The sequence below is a fragment of the Tachypleus tridentatus genome, chromosome 12, assembly GCF_004210375.1.
Source record: "Tachypleus tridentatus isolate NWPU-2018 chromosome 12, ASM421037v1, whole genome shotgun sequence".
Classification (NCBI taxonomy): domain Eukaryota; kingdom Metazoa; phylum Arthropoda; class Merostomata; order Xiphosura; family Limulidae; genus Tachypleus; species Tachypleus tridentatus.
The window spans coordinates 49,851,190-49,873,930 of NC_134836.1; the positions used below are offsets into that span (position 1 = coordinate 49,851,190).

The 22,741-nt window shown below is 33.2% G+C and overlaps 2 protein-coding genes across 5 annotated transcripts in view; one reads left to right on the forward strand and one right to left on the reverse strand.

Annotated features, from left to right (window-relative positions):
- Positions 1–17,976, forward strand: part of LOC143233257 (breast cancer anti-estrogen resistance protein 1-like) — a 53,193-nt gene extending 35,217 nt beyond the window's left edge. For all 3 annotated transcript variants that reach the window (XM_076469263.1, XM_076469264.1, XM_076469265.1), the window contains 2 exons: positions 10,158–10,272; positions 14,304–17,976. In XM_076469263.1, coding sequence (XP_076325378.1) covers positions 10,158–10,272; positions 14,304–16,195 — 2,007 coding nt within the window. In that variant the 3' untranslated portion in view covers positions 16,196–17,976. The remainder of the gene's footprint in view (positions 1–10,157; positions 10,273–14,303) is intronic.
- A 129-nt stretch (positions 17,977–18,105) lies between these two features.
- LOC143233258 (lysosomal phospholipase A and acyltransferase-like) overlaps positions 18,106–22,741 on the reverse strand; it is a 30,412-nt gene continuing 25,776 nt past the window's right edge. For both annotated transcript variants that reach the window (XM_076469267.1, XM_076469266.1), the window contains exon 7: positions 18,106–21,305. In XM_076469267.1, the coding sequence (XP_076325382.1) occupies positions 21,089–21,305 (217 nt within the window). In that variant the 3' untranslated portion in view covers positions 18,106–21,088. The remainder of the gene's footprint in view (positions 21,306–22,741) is intronic.

Below are 22,741 nucleotides of genomic sequence, written 5' to 3' on the forward strand. Positions count from 1 at the left end.
TACATAATTATGTTTTGTTTCCCTGCATGGAAAAGACAGTTGATGTTATTTATCTTGATGTCAATTACCTTACACCAACAGCAAAGCTGAGTAAACGCCTGTTTTGCTTACCAAGTTGTTAGTACGTGTGGAGTTTCTCTGTTGTTTCAAGCATCCTGTTAAAAATTGCTACTCACTCTTTACTGCGCTTGTGATATAGAATAGAATATGTCATCTGAAAACAGCTTTTACGATTTTCTCATGTTCCGTAAGCAATATGTACAAGTGTAACACAAAACAAGTAGATATGCGTGTTATTGGTTTGTTAACTGAATTGTGCGTGCGTGCAAACTTAGCTTGGATTCAAACTTGCTCAAGATAATATCACCAATTCATCTTTTCCATATATAAGAAATAGTTCATTTTAAGTCAATAGCTTTTGCATGACTTCTTTTAATTCAATATTTACATGAGTGTCCTCGGTGGAGCTTTCTCGAATTATGTCACCTCCACAAGGTGGTTAAATAATGGATTACTTAACATAAAATGAGATTTTATGTCAACCATTTGCTATTTTAAATATGTCGTATTGCTCTTAACTAACGCCCTCGGGGCGTTGCAAATTAAAAAATGGTCTAATTACAGTTTTTTTCAGTTTCTGGTTTTATTTTTCACGCGTGATTTGTTGATTTCGATTCTAATAAATTTGTGTATGTTTGTGTTTCTTCCCCTTTTTTTCTCTTCCAAATCAAAATTACGTCAGAAAAAATTGATATATGTTGGATTACTACTTCTGTCATACAAGATAAGTTTTATAGAAATACAGAAAAGTTCGCTAATTAGGTGTAATACCGTTACTAAGGGCTGGAACTGACAGCTATTTTATTTGTAAATCTAGCCATCTACAGAATATTAAGTACAATATTCGATATACGGATCAGTATTTTAGTGGACCCGGCGTGGCCAAGTGGTCAGGGTGCTTGGCTCATAATTTAATCCCCCGTCACAATAAACATGCTTGATCATTCAGCCGTGAGGGCGTTATAATGTTACGATTAATTCCACTATTCGTTGGTAAAAAGTAGCCCAAGAGTTGGAGATGAGTGGGGATGACTAGCTGTTGTTCTCCATAGTCTTGCACTGCTTAATTAGGGATAGCTAGCGCTGATAGCCCTCGTGTAGCTCAAAAAAAAAAAAAATGTTTATATGCTTGACTAAAACGCTAAGATGCATAATCCAGTGGTGTCAACATTTTTAAACGTCAAACTGTACTAGACCGTAAACCTCGGAACATTACTGAGTTAACGATTGTTCTCGACCTACTAGGTGTTTTCCTTTTTATTACATCTTTATCTTGCAACTATTTATTCATAGACCACCCATAAACTATTTCTAGACATATAATTCTATTCCTTTTTTGAAATGCTGTGGACAATACATTTTTTGGACTTTTACGGACACTGAAGTAGATGCGCTTCGTCCATTATGACGACACATGCTCGTGAATCACGTGTTCACGTAGATGTCGATAGATGGCCTCAGTTAAGCGTATTTTAGGAAAAGCTTGTGAAAACGCTCTTGTGTTGCTTTTGTAGGCCTAAATTCATTCAGTTTTGCTGTATTTTTTCCCTTGGAGAGCACACTGCTCCTTGTCTAACCGTCTTCACTACTTCCGGTACACTGTCGGTAGTCGGAAGTGACTTTATTGTTTTCTTTCATGCTGTAACCACGATTTCATTTGATTTTCCGGTATGGTTCAAACACTGTAAGTGAGCTTTTCTCCGAAACCTGATTGTTTCACGTCTTGCGTGATTTTATAGTTCCCTCATAAAAAGTAGTACACAACAGAAAGTCATGTAAAATAATACACGAACAAGGGGTAAAGTGCAGATACAACCTGTATATTCAAGCTGTCACATTTCAGTTTGGTTACTAGAGTAAAAAAAAATAATAATTTTACAATCACGGGTCATGGAGACGCCTAGAAGAAAGATGTTTGTGTTTTCTTATAGCAAAGCAACACTGGGCTATTTGCTAAGTCAACCAAGTGGGATCGAACCGCTGATTGTAGCGTTGTAAATCCGAAGACTTACCGCTGTACCAGCGGAAAACTGGAGAAAGATGTTTGGATACGCAATTTGAACCGCAGGTGACTAACATCCTGTTATTCTGTACTAGCCTCTAAAAATTCGCAGTTTCATAAGTGGAACAGCTACGAATTCCATCCTATCATAACAAATTGAGAATATATCTTTAGTTATGTATATTCCAATGGCTCATAACCCTTACGGAGAAGCCAGCCCATTTCAAGAGGAGGCATAGACACTTGTACAAATTAGTATGAGGTAGGGACATTTTCCCATGTAAATGTTAGGTGAAATAATTGATGGCTTTAACGATTTGTCCAATTTTTTCGTGGTAAGTTAGGATTCCTCTAATCCTTATGTTATATGAACGAATACAGAGTTCTTCCTTTCCTTGAAATGTGTGTAATGAGTAGAAGTAACTCCTTTTAATCCCAATACCATAAGTCAATGTATTTACTACAGAACAAAAATGGTGTTGACTATGGTAAATATAATTGTTTGTTTGTTTCATGAATTTCGCACAAAGCTACTCGAGGGCTATCTGCTCTAGCCGTCTCTAACTTAGCAGTGTAAGACTAGAGGGAAGGCAGCTAGTCATCACCACCCACCGCCAACTCTTGGGCTACTCTTTTACCAACGAAGAGTGGGATTGACTACAACATTATAACGCCCCCACGGCTGAAAGGGCGAGCATGTTTGGCGCGACGGGGATGCGAACCAGATAAATATAAAACGCACGCTAACAGTAAATAAAGATACGTTTTTTACTTCTTGTGTTTGTTTATTTTTATTTCCTGGTTTGGTTTGTTTTGAATTTCGAGCAGAGCCACTCAAGGGCTATTTGCGTTAGCCGTCCATAGTTTAGCAATGTAAGAGTAGAGGGAAGGCAGCTAGTTAACACCACCCACCGCCAACTCTTTGGCTACTTTTTTAACAACAAATAGTGGGATTGACAGTCACATTATACCGCTCTCACGGCTGAAATGGCGAGCATGATTGATGTGATGATGGTTCGAACCCGCGACCCTCGGATTACAAGTCGAACGCTTTCACCACCTGGTCATGCCGGGCCTTTTTATTTCTTTTTCAGTCCTATTTCAGTGATATTCTCTGATGTAAATTTCCTAGATTTACATGTTTTGAATATTTTCACGTGTCAGGTGTTAGAGTACCTAATTACCGCATCAGTAAGTAAAAATGCGCAACGACAATTAGTTTACACTTTGTCTTTCTTACGCTGCTGTCGATGTAAATTAATATAACACCTATCTTTTATTTTTTTTTAAATCTTCGTCAATTTAAGTATTATACGCAAAAGTTTTTAATATTTGATTATTAACTCGAAATCGGCTGCGATACACGAGCTCAATATATAAGAAAGAAAAAGAAACACCTTGGCTACATGCCAATTTTTGTATCTGCATAACAAGTTACACATTCGACCTTGAAGTTCGTAATCGACTTTTCATAATGAAACACGTAAATTAAGATATGCCCAAAAGTCATAAAGTATAGAGTTGTGCCCTTTAGAAAAACAAAATACCTCACGTCCATTTCTACAAAGAAATATCCAACACATTCTTTGAACTATCCAAGTATTTATAAAATGACTTTTAGATCTGTCTGGAACATAGTCTCTTGAAATAGACAATCATTCGTTCGTTTTGAAATTCACTCAAAGCTACTCCAGGGCTATCTGCGTTTACTGTCCCTAATTTAGCAGTGATAAACTATGGATAAGGCAGTTACTTAACACCACCCACCGCCAACTCTTTTACCAACGAATAGTGGGATTGACCGTATATTATAACATCCTCACGCTTGAAAGGGAGAGCGTGTTCGGTGACAGGCATTAGAACCAGTGAGCCGAGTTCCCTAACTACCACGCTGTGTTAGGCCTAGCAGTATTTAAAACAGACTAATGGTCAACTGCGTACACACAACTAAATGATTTATAATCCACTCAACTGGATACATTGCATGTAATGAAGGTCGTTTTTTTCAAAATCAGAACCCATAAATAAATAAAGTCATATTTATTTCATTACACACTTAAAACTTTGCACTCTGATATAAACTGTTTTACGTGGAAATTTCAGAGTTGAACCTACGTCCTCAAATCAATGGCACATACATGTATAAATATAATTTTATTTTATTAGCGAAATCAGTTGTTTGTTATGTACAGATTAGATATTAGTATTCGAAACAGCAGCAAAACGATGATGGTTGAATTGTGAAGTTCTAGTCCTTGGTTATCGATTTGAAAATAGGGCAAGTGAACAATGGCTTGATTTCTCCAATTCATAAATTTCAGTTAAATCTTACCTTTTGAACTACAGACTGATTAAGTAAGTTATAAAGTTACATCGAGTTCATTACGTTTAACAAAAAATTTCGTTCTTGGTTGAGTTGATTTATTTAATCCAGAATCTTTGCTATACTACCAGTAATGTCCGATTTTAGTTTCAGAAAAGAAGAAATAATTTCGAACGCTTTTAATGTTATTCATTCAATAATGTATGTTCCATTATTATTCATTACTTCCTCTTAACGATTCATAAGCTTTTGTATGCCACTTCTACACTTCTTGGATGAAAAGAATGTAGAGGGTAGTTTTGACATCTTCATGTGTTCAAAGCTCTTTTCCATCAAGATAGTTCTGCAAACTTCAGAATAGATGATAATCAGATGGGACAAGGTCTGGAGAATAAGGAGGATGTGGAAGTTTTTCCCAGTCTAGCTCTTCAATCTTTGTAGATGTGATCCTTGCTGTATGGGGCTGTGCATTATCCTGGTGTAACACAACACCTTTACGATTGATCAAAGCAGGCATCTTTTCTTTCAATGCAACATTCAAGCGTTCTAGCTATTGACAATAGAAGTCTGATGTAATCGTTACATTGAGTGGCAGCAACTCAAAGTGGATCACACCAACAATATCCCTACAAATGCTTAACAAGACTTTCCTAGGGTGAAGGTCCATTCTGGGCTGTGCTTTAGCCAGTTTACCTACAATGAGCTATTGTCTGCGGCACTTAACATTTTTATGAAATATCCATTTTTCATCTCCAACAATTAACATGTCCAGAAAAGGTGAGTTACGTTCACAAGAGTGCAGAGAAGTGCAAATGTCCACTCTTGCTCTAAGATTGGGTTCTGTCAAATCATGGGGGGATCCATTTTCCAAGTTTTGAGACCTTTCCAAGCTGTTCAGATGATAATGAATTGTTGAATGGTGAAATTAAACTTCTGTACTAGTTCTTCAACTGTTACAACACAATCTTCATTAAGTGCACCCAGCAAAAGTCGTCATTAAACTCAACAGGAAGACCTGAATGTGGCGCATCACTTAAGCTGTAATCAACTACTCTGAACATCTGAAACCACCTTAAACATTTTCTTTTATTGAGAGACTTTGCACAATAAACAACTTGAATGTTTCATGTAGTTTATGCTGCACTATTGCCTTTTTTAAAACTCATAAAGCATTATATGTCTAATGTGCTTCTCAGACACATCCATCTTCATAAGGGTTTATTTGATTAATAATCTGAAAAAGTGGAGTTGGGTTAGTTTCTTTTATTTGTCTGAACATTTTCATGCACGTCCTACTACATATTTTAGTCATTAAAGCCTTCTACAAACACAGAAATGATGATGCACTTTCTATATTAAATTTTCGGACATACTTATGGTATGACCTAATGTTATATATATATAAAAGACCATCAACAAGTGTAAAAAAATGATGAACGGAAACATCAAAGTTGAAACCTATTTTGGGATAATAATCATTCGTTCGTTAATGCACAAACATGGTTGAAGTATTCTGTTCGTGGGAACAAAACTAAATTAAATGTGAAAATGCATGAAAAAAAAATTAAATACTGGTGTGTATCACAAAATTGACCTCATGCATAGTATTAGAGCGTCATCTCTTAACAACTAAAAATAACATTATTCATCCCCAACTTTTAAAAAATATAATTATCTTTTTATCCAGACTGATGCCCCAACAGCTTCCCCCAGTAAGTAATCTGCAAGTTTGCAGTCATATAGTACTAAAATATGAAGTTCTATTTCCTGTGATAGACGGACTACAGCGTAAATAGCCTCTTGTGTTTTTTGTTTGTTTGCTTTTGAATTTCACGCAAAGCTGTGTAGCTTTGAGGGCTATCTAATTTAGCAGAGTAAGACTAGAGAGAAGGCAGCTGGTCATCATCGGTCACCGCCAACTCTTGGGTTACTCTTTTACCAACGAATAGTGGGATTGATAGTTACATTATAGCGCCCCCACGGCTGAAAGGGCGAGAATGTTAAGATGTGCTTTGTGTGTTGTTTGTTTTAGTGCAAAGCATAATGTGCTGAAAAAAATAAACAATCTTAATGTGGTCAGTAAAGTCATAAAACTATATATAGACTGACAGTCTCAAAAAGCTAAACTTCAGTATTATTATTCGACTATCAAACAATAGTAAACGTATAAAAAAATTGTGAAGCAGTGATATCTCTCAACGAGTTCAAGAAAGGATGAAGCATATTATCGAATACAAGCAATTGATTTGGTATGTGGGAATGAAGCTGAATGCGCCACAAGGCCATGCCAGGATGTTTAAATTGGAAAAACAACCCTCAAGTTTATTTTTTCACTACACTGTCATTGGAATCTAAACACGTGACTGAGTTGTGTTTGCGTGAAATTTACTATTCGCTTCATAATAACCGATTATTAAGAGACATTATCGAACATTAACGTTATTACGAACGTGATGAGTTTACGACCGTCAAATCCTTCAGTTACAAGCAATTAGAATTTTTTCAAGTGCATATTATAAATAGATTTTCGTAAATAATTTTTATTTAAAAAAAACAACACATTTTTAACACTGTGTTTGTTTGTTTGTTTTATTTCGCTCAAAGCTAATCGAGGGCAATCTGCGCTAGCCGTCTCGAATTTAGCAGTGTAAGACTAGAGAGAAGACAGCTAGTCATCACCATTCACCGCCAACTCTTGGGCTAGCTACTCTTTTACCAACGAATAGTGGGATTGACCGTTATTTTATAACGCCCCCACGGCTGAAAGGGCGAGCATGTTTGGTGCGACTGGAAATCGAATCCGCGACCCTCAGATTACGAGTCCTATGCCTTAACCCACCTGGTCATGCCGGGCCCTTAAACACTGTGATTATAACCAAGATTTCTTTTATGATGTCTTCAAATCTGAATATTAACTGGCTTGAAATAAACGCACTATTATAGTATGTGTGTGAATGATTTTCAAAAGCCTGAATATAATAAAGAAGCGCTTTAATGCACGTTATTAACTCTTGAAAAAGGAAAAGCTTAACAAAATATTTTCTTTTTACCGCTGGAAAAAATCATGACCGTGAATGCAAAACAGGAGAAAACAAAAAGAATGCCGTAAAAAAACAACCGTTTATGAGATTTTTATCACAAATGCTAGGACTATTTTTTTCAAATACTTCTCCATTTAAACTGTAATTTTTAAAGTATTATGCTATATATACTTAAGTAAGTTTAAGATAATATTTTGGCTTTCGTCGTTCAACCCAACTAAAAATATTTGGTAGTAACGGAAAGCAGATCTGGTACCGACTTTGGAAGACAGAAAATAAACTTAAAATCTCTACTTGTACTTAATAGAGGCGCGGAAACATTACTTGCTCGAATGGTAGTGACGTGTGTCGGTCATACAGGTTACTACACTTAAATAATAAATCGTTTCTTAAATAAAAAAAAACTTGTGACAAAAGATGAACATGCTTCCAATTTTAACAAGCTATACACACATAAAATCGCATAAGTTTGATATTAGCGTATGAAACATTTACGCATGTGGAAAATATTATTAAAGTAAACAATATGTTAAATATTTATTAATACATCTCTTAAATCACAAAACAGTAATGATAGTTTTTTTAATAGATAGTAGAATACTTCCCATTAACACAGAGGAAAATCTTTATACTTATAACACTGAAAACCGGTTTTCAATACTCATGGTGGGCACAATACAGAAAGCCCAATTTGTGTTTAACAATAAGCGAATAATAAATATTATAAAGTTGAACGTCTTTGCAACTTTGAATTTATTCATCGGTCTGCGATCTCATTTCTTTCCGTGAATGTTTATGGTAGTTTTTATTAGTCTATATTTTTTAATTAATTAGTTCTAAAACTTTCTGTACATTTAAAGCCATATTTCATATTTTCAAAATTCAAAAGCTAGATATTAAATTTTAAATACGTTTTAACCATTTTTTTATTATATTTGAACGAAGTAAGCTAACTGAATTTATGTTTGTAATATATCTTTCAAGTTATGCATTGCTACTTTCAAACGCGGTCTGGCATGGCCAGGTGGTTAAGGCACCAAACTCGTTATATTAGGGTCGCGGGTTCGAATCCCGTTACACCAAACATGCTTGCCCTTTCATCCGTGGGGAAGTTATAACATGACGGTCAATCCAACTATTCGTTAGTAAAAGAGTAGCCCAAGAGTGATCGGTGATGATTAGCTGCCTTCCCTGTAGTCTTACACTGCTAAATTAGGCACGGTTAACGCAGATGGCTCTCGTGTACTTTTGCGCGAAATTCAATAAACTAAACTGATCGTTTGTACAGGTAGATTCGTAACTTTTTTTTAATAGCGTATTTTACTGTTTGCGGCTATGTTAATACATTTTACTTCGTTTTTTCCGATAAAGTTAAAATAAATTTATAAGAATTTCTTACTTTCTTTTTACCAGGCATGGCCTTCTTTAGCAGGCCGGACTGTGGATTCGAGAAAAACCAATAAATCATATCCTTTTACCTCACACAGACACACAAAAATTAAATAAATTGTATTTCTCATTTTGTGATTGTAGGTTCGTTATAGAAGAGTTGGTTAAATCACATTATTCAGTTAGAGTAGCTTGAGAATTGTTATTTGGTATCATTGACGAGTTACCTCTTTTGCTTTAAAATAAAGACAACTGGCACATATAACTCATGTAGTTTTGTGCGAATACCCAAAACAATCAATCAAACAGACAAATCTATTCGAATAACAAAAGTATTGTGAAACTTTTTTTATGGTTTGGTTTTTGGAATTTCGCACAAAACTACTCGAGGGCTATCTGTGCTAGCCGTCCCTAATTTAGCAGTGTAAGACTAGAGGGAAGGCAGCTAGTCATCACCACCCACCGCCAACTCTTGGGCTTCTCTTTTATGCTAACAGCAACTCCCATCTAAGTCCTTATAATTTTAGTTCTCACAGTTGTTGTTACAAAGAAATTTCGAGTGGATATGCACGCACACACACACAAAAACAAAAAACAACCAAATCTCCAAACTAATCATGACCGAAAGTTAGTTTTATTAATCTGGTAAGTGTGTTTAAAAATAATAATTTTTAGGTTGTGGAGGTAGGTGTCAAATACTTTTCTCAGATCCTTGCAGAAAATGTTAGTTTTATAAAAGTATAAGAGAAGAATGTGCGTGAACTTTTTGATATTTAGTATTATTAATAATTAGGGTTACGAGAGCAACTAATATATAATAAAACAGTTACATTCTTGTTCTTTAGTGTACAGTCTCTTGCGAATAGCTATGCCATTTTTCATAAAGAAAATTTTAAGTTTGTAAATATTTAGTCTTGTAAAATTGTAGAGTTACTTCTTAAATTATATTGTTTTTTTGTTTTTTTAAGAACAATTCTTAGTCTTTGAATATAATATATATTATTCTTTTACCGTGTATATCTTTAAAATTGTTTGTAGGCCTATTCAAAGTGCATTAAATTAGGAGAATAAAGTGTGAACTAGAAATTGCTGAATGATAGTTAACTATACGTAAATGTTGATAATAAAGCAAAGGACACCGGACCTTTGTCATAAAAAAGAATTGTAAAGAAAAAGATTATGTAACTGTATTTAAAAATTAAAACGAAAACCGAATGATAATTCTATGTTAGCAAGTAAGTGGATTCTAATCATCACGTTTGTTACCTTTATTGTCATTCTTTTTATTGTGCAAAATTTGCATGTTAATTTAATGGCATAATATTCATACATCCTCCACTAGGTGGCAGTAGGGTCATACGATGTACCAGAAAATGTACCAGACTATGATGTTCCGAGGTGTTTAAATTGCAATGAGAGTAAAACACAAATTTATTCCGAACTACTGGACTCGCTGGGTAAGTTTAGCAAACACTAATAAAAATTTAACTGTAAATTACACGATGTCATGTTTACCTGGTAATAAATGAAATTACAATGAAGAAAATCCAACAGTTTTAACACCACCACTAATATTCAGTAAAATCTCTTTGTCTGAATCTAAGTAACTTGGCATAAAGTTACACAAAAATATAAGAAGACAAAATAATTACCAAATAACAACGTTATTGTTGAAAATGCTATCAATTCAATATCAGCTTCTGATCAAAACATGCTACTTACATAAATCACTACTCATACGCAATCAAGTAAATTAAGATTATAATGTTCTGACATTGTAGGTAGAATGATTACAGCACGTGGTTTCATCAGTTGAGTATCTCCGCTGCTACAACGTTTTCAGCCATAATCCAAATAGTATCACTTATGCACATAGTAATTCAGAAAACCTTTTTAAAGCAAAATTACTTATGATAAAAAACTACGTTTCATATTCCCAAATGTGTCTGTGACAACCACTACTAAACGCTAAAATTTTATTGTTATGTCAAGAATGATGTATTTCTCAACTCTGGTAAACCTAACGTTTTGTTTAGAAATTTACCTTTTAACCCTAAAAGTATCTCTTGTCACTATACGAAAAGAATAGGTGTGCAAAATTTCCAAATTATAAATCGATCCATTATGCACATAGCACGCGCGAAAAATTGAATTTGACGACACCATCTAAACACTTTATTCACGTTTAGTCCTACTTTAAACATCCTTTTATCGACATATTACTTTATTTGAAAAGAAACAATTGCTCTAAACAGCGGCGTATATTAACACATGCACTATTTTTATTCACTCAGTGGAAATGATTTGGTTTTGCTTTGTTTTGAATTTCGCGCAAAGCTACACGAGGGCTATCTACACTAGCCGTCCCTATTTTAGCAGTGTAAGACTACAGGCAAGACAGCTAGTCATCACCATCCATCGCCAACTCTTGGGCTACTTTTTACCAACGAATAGTGGGATTGACTGTAACTTTATAACGGTCCCCCGGCTGAAAGGACGAGCATGTTTGGTGTGACTGGGATTCGAACCCGCATCCCTCGGATTACGAGTCGAGTGCCTTAACCACCTGGCCATAAAGGGCCCGGTAGAAATGCTGAACTTGTATTTATCCTGTATGGGCAAGTTTTGCTATAGCAAAAGCCAAATAAGTAATTATATTTGCTGTAAAGAAAAGAAATATATATAGTTAATGTCTTGGTCAAATGATCTTCATTGTTTTGACGGAAGTCATGTTGTCGTCTTCTAAGACAATGTATGTACAACTAATTTAACGAGGCTAAGAGACAAAGTATATATATATAATTCTAATATCAGTCATATAAATTATGCCTCATAAATCTGTATATCCAGAACATCTTATCCAATACTTCGTGAAGGCATGAATATCTTATTCCTGCAACCAAGTAGAGATTGTAAAGGTAAAATACCTCGCTCTTGAAGTCTTGTAGAAAAAACTTGTGAAAAGGTTGAACACTTGGTGCTGTATTAAATGTGTACTAAGATTTTCTTCATTACACATTCAAGCCATCTTCAAACTTTATTTTTTAGTCTAACTCGTTCCTTGTATCGTTGAAATCGTTTACAACACGTTCTAGAAAGTTGTACTCATTAAGCCACGCGCTTATTATGAGACATCAAAAACTCTCTAGCCAAAAAAAATCTAAATTAAAAACATAGCTTACAACAATAGGACAGCACACTTACCGAAACTAGGTAATTAGTTATATAACAACAGGAAAACACACTGAACAAAACTAGGTAATTAGTTGTACAACAACAGGAAAGCACACTGAACAAAACTAGGTAATTAGTTGTACAACAATAGGAAAGCACACTGACCAAAATTAGGTGATTAGTTGTATGACAATAGGAAGCACACAGACCAAAACTAGGTGATTAGTTGTACAATAATAGGAAAGCACACTTGCCAAAACTAGTTAATTAGCTGTATAACAATAGAAAAGCACTTACCAAAACTAAGTAATTAGATGTACAACAATAAAACTCTGGATTATAGAACTGGGTATCACAAAATGTTTCCAGCACCTTGAGCTATAGGTGCACATTAGGAATAATAATCAACCCCTCTGTGTGGTAAAGTGTTGTATACTGGATGCTTTCCCTTTAACCAATTGTTCTAAATTAGAGATGGCGGCTGTAGTTGTTTTAACATAAGTACAAATAGTTTCCTAAATCTGCCCCGATGTGATTGAATGAAAAGTAAATAACAAGTGATTGGTACAGTTACGACAGAAAGTGTTCGTACCCCTGCGTCGTGAGTAGTTTTTCCTTATAACTTAAAAAGTATCAGATTAGGATAATGAAAGTACGGTATATTATAAATATTATACTAACACACATCTACATAAATTTTTATGTAAATTGAACGATAAATAAATTGTTTATAAACAAATACCCAAATATAGGAGGGGCAGAAAGTGTTCGTGCGTCTACTTTAATGGTCAGTTGTGTAGCCTTTCAGGTGAATTACTTGGCGCAATCTCTCCTCATAGCCCTCCATGATCGTTTGACAGTACTCGACTTGTATTTTCTTCCATTCTTCTTTACAGAAGGCCTCCAACTCTTGCAAGTTTTTCAGATTACGCTGATGAACTCTGGTCTTCAACTCATGCCAAACGTTTTCAATTGGGTTGAGATCGGATGACTGCGATGGCCACTCCAGAACGCTCATATGATTCCTCTGCAACCAGGATTGCACGTATTTCGATGTGTGCTTAAGGTCATTGTCGTGCTGGAACATTCAACGACACTCAAGCCGTAAGTTCCGAGCATCATTCATGATATAAGTGCCTAATATATCAACGTACTCTTCTTTATTCATGATTCTGTTGACGCGGTGAAGGCTGCCCACATCAGAAGAGCTGAATGAACCCCATAGCATGATCGAGCCACCTTCGTGTTTAACTGTAGGGACGGTGTTCTTTGGAAGATTTCGTTCCCCCTTCTTACGGAAAATATTGCGAACATCATTGTGGCCGAAAAGCTCAATTTTAGTGTCGTCTGACCAAAGAATACTCTTCCAATAGGTAAAGGGTTTATCTACATGCTTTCTTGCATACCTCAATCGTGCTTCTAAATGAACAAGCTTCAAATATGGAGTTCTACGAGGACGGCATGCTTTGAACCCAGAAGAGTGTAACTGTAGAGGTGCTTACTTCAACCACAGTTTCCCTTACCTGTTTCTGTATGTCATTACGTGTTAAATGAAGGTTCCTACTAACTTCTCTGAGAACCTTCCTCTTGGTTCTCTCTGGAATTTTGGTGGGGCGTCCGGAACGAGAGAGGTTAGCAGTTGATCCTATAAGCTTAAACTTGGCAATTATGCTTAGAACAGTAGATTTCGGTACATTAAGTTGTGTAGTAATAGCGGAAAAAGACACACGAGACTTGTATTTTACAATAATTCGGTTTTTTAAATCAATGGACAGTTGTTTCCTGTTCGCCATGATGACCAAGCAGATAATGACGAAAGTACATTTTTTGCTGGCTAAATTCCAATAATTATGAACCCAGTGTCTATTTCTGGAATGGTATAATGTAGTTTATTCGCCAAACTAAACAAAATATTTATGGGAATATCAATTTTTTCACACGTTCTGAACTGTACGAACATTTTCTGCTCCTCCTATTTTTCATTTGTTTATAAACAATTTATTTGTCGTTCAATTTACATAAAAATTTATGTAGATGTGTGTTAGTATAATATTTATAATATCGTATACTTCTATTAGCTTACTCGTGATACTTTTTAAGTTATGAGCAAAAAATCACTCGGGACGCAGGGGTACGAACACTTTCTGTCGTAACTGTAACTTTCTTATCAGAAACAAAAACATCTAGCAGTTGACTTTTGATGTCTTTTATTTAAGACTAAGTGAAAATTGGTCTACGTCACAAAAAAAAGATAATTTTGTACATTTATATCTGAAACACAAACACTTTGTTAACTTTCCGTTTTTTTTAATAGGTGATTACGATATTCCTCCAAATACAGGAATTCCAGATGCGTTAACAACTTCCAAGGAAGTATGTAAACACGATTCAACAGCTAGCGATTTAGATATGTATGACATCCCTCGTAACGCAACAAATCTTTATGATGTTCCAAATGTCATCCATTATGACGTTCCTGATGGATTAATGCAATCTGCCAAATCGTTGTTAAAAGAACATGACGACTATGACATTCCGCCATCTAAGCCTCAACCTGTATACAACACACAAGAGTTGTCACATCAATGGGACAGTAAGTACCGCACGACTTCATCGGAATATTCTACAACTGCATCATCCCTTTCCTTAAGTTCATCTCGACCCATTTCTACAAGTAGCCATTCTAGTCAGAACCGTTCTTCGTCCAGTCGATCCAGTATGGAACAGAAACAAGAACTTTATGATATTCCTATAAGTGATTTGCGCCAGGTTAGTATTAGGTCTTCCACAGATCGTCAATCACCTCCACATTTTTCGTTCATAAATAATTCCAATCAGTTTCTGGCACAGGCGGAATCTCTTTATACTGCCCCTCCAAACAACGCACCCGTGAACTCATCAGGTCAACACGCGAATCGAGAAAAAACAATGAAGTTCTACATTCAAGGCCTGTATGATATTCCAAACCAAATCGCTCGAGACCCAAGCTCTTCTGCAAACATTCACTTAGGTTCCAGTGAAGAAATTCAAAATTTACTGTCAAGTTGTATTGCAGGAAAGGAGCTTTCTCTGGGACATCGAGATGCTGTTGAACTGTGTACAAAAAGACACGAAGAAGTGAATTCTGCAATCAAAACGCTATTCGAATGCCTCAAGAATAAACAAAACAACAGGAACGTCCATTCATTGTGCATGAAACTGAAAACAACAGTTTATGAATTCACTGAACTTGCACTGGGTGCTTTAGCTAACTGCACATATTCTCCAGACAAAGGTTTGGCTACTAAGTTGTCTAAACTTTTGAAACCTCTGGTAGAATCTAGCACATACATGAAAAGTGTGACAAACTTGGAATGCTACAGTCCTGAAGAACTCGACAAGTTAGTTGATTGTGCCCGTAGCCTAACAGAAGACGTAAAGCTTGTCGCTTGCTTTATCTGCGGCAACTCCTCATTGATATTCAAACGATCGAACACTGAGAGAACAGAAAACGACGGCGTATTGTTGAATGCGAGTTCGAATAAAACAACAGCAAATAAAATTAATCCTAGCACCGTTGATAATTCTCTGCCTGACAGGTTTCTTACAAGCGGACAATCGACAGACGGAATCGTTGAAAATAGGAAGTCGGACCAGGAGTGGTTAAACCAATATGATTATACTGGTTTTCAGTCAGGATTCAAGATAAAAAAGGAAAATAAGGGCATTAAAGACGATCTACCAAAAGAAGCGCAGGATTTCTGTAGACACCAAGTGCCCACACACATAGCAAATGAAACTAATCTTCAAGTTGAAGACAACGAGTTGGATCGAAATGACTATAGGTTGTTAGAGTTTTACAAACATCAAATTGACGAAGAAACTGTTAATCTAACCAACCTGACTGATGTCCTTTTGACCAAAATAAGAAATAAGCAGCCACCAAAGATTTTCATTGGATACTGTAAGTTTTTAATTATTAGCGCAAGTAAGTTAATTTATATTGGTGATACAATTTCTATAAATGTGTATGATGAAAACATCAAAACCAGCGTTATTCAAAAAACTAACGAGCTTTCACATGCCATAAAAAATCTCGTGGCAGACGCCAAAAAGGCAGCTTCATCGTTTCCATCTGCTTTTGCTAATCATGAAATGATAAATAGTATTTGTGACCTGTCGCAAAGGGCTAACGATCTCAAAGTAGCGATTGGAAAATATCTATGAATAATTCTACAACCCTTCATACTACGACTTCTGCTTCTTCCATTTTCTCTTTGAATGTTCTCTCTCTCGAACGACAGATACAATAAAGCAGACGACAACTGATACTTTTCTTCCAGTTGTGTTTTCATATTTACATACATATTTTAATTTTGAAATTTGATTCTTATGATTGACGAGTTATATTTTTGTTATCAAACAATCCATCTGAAGTTTATACCTATGTTTGTTAAGGTTAGAAATAATAATGAATAAGAAAAGTTCATAAATGTTTGTTTTATTCTTTGGTTACAAATATTATTTTTTAGTATTTTTTCTTCAGAATTTTTACATTATAGTTTTTTTTATTTCAGAAAGAAGTTACATGTTCAAACATGGACTAATTATTTAGTCTAATACTTCGAAATAAAATGTAGTATTACGAAATATCCTTATTACTAATAAAACAAATCGACAAAATGTTAATATTGTGACGTTCTTAGTGCAGAATTTACCTCGGCGAAATATCAATATTTCACAATAATATATATATATACAGAGAATAATTATTCACAATTTCAATATCAACGCCACTGATCAAGTAAGTGCATTAAGACAGGTATTAATTATGTATATGCCTTTAACAGCTAGCCAAGCATGATTATAATTATACCTCTAATCAAACATTAGAAGTGTGATATAATGAGCATTTGCGATTAGTACACTGTTTATATTTATCCTTTTAGTGCTAACACTACAATAAGCCTTGAACTAATGAGAAATATTTTTGTAACCATTCTTCGTCAGCTTGTAAAAAGTATTCACAATATAACAATTGTTGCAATAAAGATGTATTTAAACATAATTGTCGTCTTCCAATCAGCCTGGTGAGTTCTGGATTAAACAAACTGCATTATCGGTAATGGACATAACGAATATAGTTTAATTGAAATAATTATTATACATTATTATAATTATTGAAAACTCTCGATGACTTAGTTAAAGAATACAATATTAAAACTTTAATAACTCTAATACTAATGTGAAATAACAAGTGTAATTAATTATAATGTTCATTACAATAAGAGACATTTTGTGCCATGCTGTGAGTACACTTAAATTACAGTATAATTCGAAAAAAACCCAACAAACTTGTCGCTAGATACAGATAGGTTTGAGCTTCAGATAACATGAAAAACAAAGAACAGAATGTGTGAATTATAGTTGCCACTCATAACTCCCACTGGGGTACTGAATTTCTGACTGTCAACGTTTTCACAATGCAGATACAAATACTATGTGTGTGTGTGTGTGTGTGTGTGTGTATTTGGTTTTGAAGTTTATTAATATTATTATCTTTCGTTCATAGGTTAAAAGTACGTTTATAAATTTAGTTTAAAAGTATTTTATTATTGTGTCTCTGAATATTGTTTCTCAGTGGTGAACCTGTCAAAAATCAGAGTTTGATACTCATCGAAGGTAGATTATTGGTACATACCGAGTTATGTAGCGCTTAAAGTACAATCATCAAAAGATAATTTCGAAAAAAGCACACTGATTGGTCAGATAAGGACGTCTACAATACCATACAATGATATGGTTATTTGCCAGTCTAAATCTTTGTAAATTAAGAAATATATTAAAAACAAACAAACAAGAGTATCGTGTGAAATAAATACCATAATATCGTTATTATAGTAATTCTTGACTTCCTTGTTTTAAGCTGCATGGAAGATATTTTGTTTATAGGTTTATGTGTAAAACTGTGTTATACATTGATGATAATAAAGATTATTGATTTACAATTTTTAATTTCCTTTTCGTATTTTTAGTCATTAAGTTATCGTCTTAACATCAATTTATTTCTAATCTTCTTATATCAAAGACTTGTGGTTCAAAGTTACCTAAAAAATTCACTGACTATATCAAGAAAGTAAATCTCAAACTGTTATTTTATTAAGATAATAAAACCATACTCTACATAATTACTGCAGCTTCTTAAGGCCTGAACTATTTTCTCTCTCTCTCTCTTTTTTTTTTTTTCAACGTGTTGATCAAAAGTTAACACACTAATGCAACATGCTTTTGTTATAAATAATTAACTCCTTTGGTTGACGATGGATTTTATGTAGAGATTTGCATAAGTCACAGGAATTTTGAACACTTGCCAAATATTAAAAATGTTTAAAGTTCTTTAAAACACTACTTACTGGTATGTTGACATGAAAATATTAATTACCAAAGTTTCCACCACTAGTTAAAAATAATTTTCCCAACACGTTTGTTTTAATAGCCTCACATCACCCTTTATATCTACCCCATCCTCACCCAACTTTCATTTTGTTTAATTTTTTTCTAATTACATACATTTCAGTTTAATTGTTCGATAAAACAGATTGTTATTAAATCAGTCAATCCATTTCAGAAAGTCACTCGTTTTCATGACTTTTCTAGGCATAAAAAATTGACTGAAAATTTTCAGAAATTCCAGGATATGAGGTAACACTAATCACAAAACAAAAGCATACAGAACTTTTACTTTTATAAAATAGTTGTAACACCACACATACAATATTACACATTTTGGAATCATCTTAAAAATACTGTATATAAAACTATTAATTAATTAGTTTCGAACCTATATGTACCTAATATATGAACTTCCAATAATTTGGGTTTACAGTGTTTTATTATTATTCTTGTATTTCTTTTTATTTTAATAAAAGTAATACCACTAAAACTGTAACAACATTTTCAAAACTAAATGAATAAAAAGTTTGAAAATGTAGACTAATGCTAAAGGAAACTTTACAACATTATGACCACTTGGTCAAACTATTCATGAAATCATGGCACAAGTCAGCTAAGAAGAAGTAATCCTGTATCTTTTAAACATGTTTTGAAATCTTTTTTCTTTTTTATAATATTTAATAATTTTTAACTAAACAGTAAAAACAAGTAGAAATTATAGAAGTGAACAAGAGGAAATATTTTGCTGACAAGTCATTAAAAATTTGATTATGCTGTAGTTTCATCAATTAACCAAACTAAAACTGAATTATTAGCATAAAACTACAGGAGAAAATAAAGCTATTGTGTATAATATATTTTGCTTAAAATAAATCTCATAAATATTAAATAAAAATAAAAATGTTTTTGTCAGATTATTTTGAGAAGTTACACTGCAAGAGAATAATTTGATATAATTCTTTTCATTCAAAACTATAAAAAATACATGTCTGTTTAACTGCTAACATCTATAAAACCTCTATCTTATTGGACAAAAAAAAAACATGCAAAGAAAGAAAAGAAACTGTACAAGTAAATGTACATACTTAGTACACATTATACCTGGTCATAAATCATCACAATGAAGTTATTTACCACAAACATTCTTCACTTAGTAAATCACAACCTTGGTGAATATTATCAGATATATGTATATATGAATCGAGTATTTTTCAAGCAGAACTAGCAAGTCTTGTACCAAATAGTACTGACACATTCACATTTCATACTGATTATAATTATAGTCACTCAATATCTTTGGCCTGCAAAATAAACTACACTTATATCACTGAAAGCAAAAAAAAGTTTTTAACAAGAAAAAAATTTAAGTCACTAGGTGACCAGACCTTTTTGTTTACTCTCCAGGTCACTAGGCAACTGTTTATAAAAGTTAATTGAGAATATAATTTTCATTTATAAGCTAATGAATGATAGAAAATGTTATTGTATAGCTAACTAAGTCATTTATCACTAATCATAAAAGGGGCAGAAAAACGTCTCTCCAAAGATTATTAAAGCATCTACATAAGCCTTGTAACTAAATTAACTTCACCTGACCTTAGCACTATCAAATCAAACCAAAATCTGAGAGTGTTTTTACTTTCGGCAAATCCATTACACATCTTTGAGATTTGACTGATATGTATGCAAACATACAAAAACACCTGATGTTCAATATTTTTAAACCTGAGTTTCAAACTTATGCAGCCACTGTCTCAAGTACAAAGACTGCTGCTACTCATAATCATAGGTTATTAGCTCTGTCCTTACAATATATAGGTGTTAATATAGTTCAATTTCTTTCTTTCAAAAATACAAAGAAATAACACAAATAATATAAAACAAAATTAGTGAAGTAAATTTTGATACCAGCCTGGTTTGCTTCTCAACACATCCAACACTCCTACACAAACATAATAATGCTTTAACTTAAGAAAATCTTAATAGTTTTTAAAGAAATAAATACATACATGCACAAAAACATTTCTTATTACCTTTTTAAATATTATCTCAAAGTTTCAGAGAATATTCATATCAATTATTTAAAAATGAAATGCACACGAAAACTTTAAAACATTTTCCAAAATTTATAATTTGTAATTTAAAATAATAACATTCCTTGTTCTTCTCAGATTTATAATATTCAGTATTAATTAAAGAATAGATTATTTATCTTGCAAGATGCAATATTCTTTAAAAAATGAAGGACTAAATGAAATTTTGAATTTGAACAGACAATTACACATAAATTTTCAAACAAAGAACTCCCAATAAATGTACATTTTGTTAAATGCTCTTGAAACTAAAAAGTAAAAATTTTAACATAATGCCTTTATAAATATTTTTCAGCTACATGTCTAAAAATATCTTTTTTTTTCACTTTATTAATTTAGTAAAAAGAAAAAGCTAAGAAAAAACGTATAATGCTAATATAGCTTTCGTATAAAGCTAATTGAAAAGAAAGATAAAACTGAAAAGTAGTTACTACAAATAAAACTCAAAACGTCTATCCTTTTGATAAACAAGTCAAAGAATTTATTACATAACTATGACAAACATTTTAAATAAAAGAGAAATAAACCTTTATTTTAGTTCACTTATATTTATTTTGTAATATAAACATCATACTCAAATAATTAGGTTCTTAATGTATTCTAAAACTATTGGATCATGAAGAATGCTCATGTGGTCCACATTCATGAAAACTTTATGGTACACCTTGTGTTTCTGCTTCATTTTCCATCTCAGACATCCTAAAAGACTTCTGAGGTTAACAGTTCCATCACCATTTCCATAAGTAATAGTTGGTTGTCCATCTGGAAATTCATCCTCAGCATAGCTGAAACTATTAAAAAATAAAAAAAATACCAGATGTATAAATTGTTAAGGTACATGTGACATAAATACAAATTGTTAAAATACATGTGGCATAAATACAAATCATTAAAATATTCACCAGTACTACAAATTATTAAAATACATCTGCTACCAAAAGCACAAACTGTTAAAATACATGGTACCAGCACAAACTGTAAAAATACACGATACCAGTACATACTGTTAAAATACATGATACCAGTAGAAACTGTAAAAGTTCTAATAACTCCTACTGAAAACTAATATTTTTGCACTTTTAATGAATGAAGCTTTAGTATTTTAAAAATACTATGTTACATTTTAAAAAATATTTATAAATTTGTTCTGTAATTCAGTGATTTGTATTTAGATGTAAACTCTCACACACTATACCTAGTTGGTCGTTTTAACCTATCTTGCAACCATGAAACTATAGATACTATAACATTTATCAAATAAAGTATAGTTTACAAAACTTAAGATTTTAGAAAGCATTAGGAGTCTTTAATTAAAAAACATTAAATTTAAAAAAAATATTCTTACTGGAGAATTCTCTGAATTTAAGAAGTATGACTTAAATTCTCCCTAATACAAGATAATTTTCAGTGTAAGATTAAAATACTGTTTTCATCTTATATTTTTAATATTTCACTGGTATAACCTCCATACTAAATCAATATCAAATTTTTTCAGTAAAACTTTATATTTCATCTTTTATTTACTCAACCTGAATACTATAAAGGTTCAATCCATTTGACCGACCTTGTAATCACTACAAAAACAAAAAGAAAGAAAAAAAAGAAATGAAAATAAATTATCCTCTTTGCTTTCATGAATGACAGAAAAATACAATTATTAATCATAATAAATCCTGTTAAAATCCTATGACCTGTAACAGTTAACATTTGTTTTAGTTTTATTACTCAAACTGTGTCAATTGGTTTGTTTTGAATTTTGCACAAAGCTACTCTAGGGCTATCTGCAATAGCAGTACCTAATTCAGCAGTGTAAGACTAGAGGGAAGGTAGCTAATCATCACCACCCACCACCAACTCTTGGGCTACTCTTTTACCAACAAAGATTGGGATTGACTACAACATTATAATGCCCCCATAGCTGAAAGGGCGAGCATGTTTGATGTAACAGGGATTTGAACCTGCAACCCTTGGATTATGAGTCAAGTGCCTCTACCATCTGGCTATGCCGGGCCAAACTGTGTTGAACTGGTTGGTTGGTTAATTTGATGTTTAATGGCACAAAACAGCATGGTTATCTGCACCAAACATCTGGTAAAAAGTTAAAATTAAAGTAAATTTAGTAAAATTCATAAAAGGAAATTAAGGTAAAACAAAACAAAGTTTAAAAAACAAACAAAAAACATAAATAGCATAAAACTTGTGATCACATCTAGTCTACAACGTTAAG